This window comes from Gossypium hirsutum, chromosome D11 (assembly GCF_007990345.1).
Source record: "Gossypium hirsutum isolate 1008001.06 chromosome D11, Gossypium_hirsutum_v2.1, whole genome shotgun sequence".
Classification (NCBI taxonomy): Eukaryota; Viridiplantae; Streptophyta; class Magnoliopsida; order Malvales; family Malvaceae; genus Gossypium; species Gossypium hirsutum.
The window spans coordinates 13,135,948-13,138,064 of record NC_053447.1 but is presented as its reverse complement, the minus strand read 5'-3'; the positions used below and the strand labels follow the sequence as shown (position 1 = coordinate 13,138,064).

The 2,117-nt window shown below is 34.9% G+C and overlaps 1 protein-coding gene across 1 annotated transcript; it reads right to left on the bottom strand.

Annotated features, from left to right (window-relative positions):
- Positions 1-972: 972 nt before the first annotated feature.
- LOC107923342 (transcriptional regulator TAC1) lies at positions 973-1,518 on the bottom strand. The gene has a single exon (XM_016853545.1). It carries the CDS (start codon positions 1,516-1,518, stop codon positions 973-975), a length of 546 nt encoding a protein of 181 aa, XP_016709034.1.
- Between the last annotated feature and the right edge of the window lie 599 nt (positions 1,519-2,117).

Sequence of the window (2,117 nt, the reverse complement as noted above, 5' to 3'; positions counted from 1 at the left end):
TATAACTTTTTTGTATGTTTGTTTTTTGCATTTATGTATGTATGTATGAATAGATGTACATCAAGACAAGGAACCACTGTTTACTTTTGGTTTGGATGCATAACAACGAAGGCAAATAGTAGAGTATATTTTAAAAGATTTTGAAAGGAAAGGCATATGTTTCCATGATGGGGTCCTGCAACTCAACTGCCTACATGGGTTTATTGCACCAGAAAACAAGCTTAATACATCCAAAAAAAAAAACCTAATTCATGAACAACAGATTTAATCTAACGTAATAGGATTAATAATAGAAAAACCCTACCGGGAGAATTCTGATTATTACTTGTTTTCAATTTCATATTATTAGTATTTGTCTAAATCATGAGGCTTTTCACATCAACAATGATTCCAGGGGCAACTATAGGAAAGGAAATTAGGGTTTCCAGTATACTCTAAAAACCTTGCAAACAAAAAGGGCTGAAAATATATATGCAAGTTAATAGCCAATCTCCTAGCTCCATATCTATGTCTACTAATAATTTCTCAAATTATTAATGGAACCATAAGAAGATATATAATTCAAGTTTCCGACTCCATTAAAACATGAAATTACAGAAAATTTCCAGATGAGTACTCAAATGGGAGAAAACAAGATAATGCAGAAGGACACATATATAAATAATAAAGAAGAACATCTTACAGAATCCATATTTTTTCTTCTTTCTCCTCATTATTCTTCTTACTTGGTGTCTTCTCGGTCGTAATCGCCATAAAAATAGGCCAAAATTCATACATTTATCGATGTGGAAGAAACAACTTGATCATGTAGTAGTTGTAGTATTGTACCGTCGACATCAGCAAACATATATAGCCTTCCTAGCTTGTAGTACTTCATAAAGAGTATCCACAACTATTGTACTGTACATATATAGAGAGGAGGTTTCTTAATTTATTAGTATTAGCTATTATGAAACATTATATAAAAATATACTACGGATCATGACCTAATCGAAGCTCCAAATCCAATTCATCATCTTGACTACTTCCATGATCAATCTTCTTGTTTTCATCATGGGATGGACCGATTCGCAAGTTTAGATTCCTAGGCCAATCCTCCTCTCTAAACGGATTTAGATACCGTGAAGAATTGTCCACAAATAATTCGTCCCCGTGGGGTGTGTGTGGGGGTCTGAAATCCCAACCTGATGAAGCTGGGAAAAAAGCTTGATAACTTACGTAATGCGGCTGATAGCTTTGGATTATTGGCAGGTATGAAGAAGACGATCTAAGGCTTGCATAATTCTCATCATCCACTTTGCCCGAAACTATAGGAACTGAGTTAGGCCTACTGCTCTTGGCTCTATCTTTTCTGTGAATATTCATATGCCCTCCCAAGGCTTGTGCTGTCGTGAACCCTCTCTTGCAAAATACGCACTCGTAGGACCGGCCACTGCCCACATCATCGTTGCTTTGCTCTGACCGATCGGATTCTTCGCTCGAGCTCTTGGAATCTTCATGCTGATGGTTGGTTTCCATGGAAAGTAGTGCCAATTAGGAATTAAGAAATTAATTTGATAGAGGGATTAAATGTGCAGTGAAACACAAAGATGGGGGTATTATAAGGAAGAAAAGGTGAGAAGAAAGAGATAGACAAGAGACAAATAAAGGACATAGGCATTGGGTGTCAAGATTTACTGAGAAAAAGTCTCTTAGATGCTAGCTTTGAGTGCTTTTCTGTTAGCCGGCTGTGCTGGTTAGATCCGTCTTTACAACACATTCCTTAAATATTTGTTTATCTGCCTATTTAATCTCTCTCTTGTTGCTTTCATCCCCATAATCTTTGATTTCTTACATATTAACATTGAGGCCTAACTCTATAGTTAATACAATTTGCCAATTACTAATATTTGTGTGTCAAATACGTTATCCTATAAAACTTTCAAAATTAACTTTGGATCCCTATTTCTTTACTCAAGTCATTATAACCTTTTCTAAGTTCAATTTATAGATGGAAGTTAAAGCATTTTGTTTTTATAATTAACACCAAAGAATGTTCCATCTAGAATTAATACTGCTATATTTAGACGTATTCATTAGTCCACGCTTATGAATTTTTTCATAAAAAAAAGAGAGTA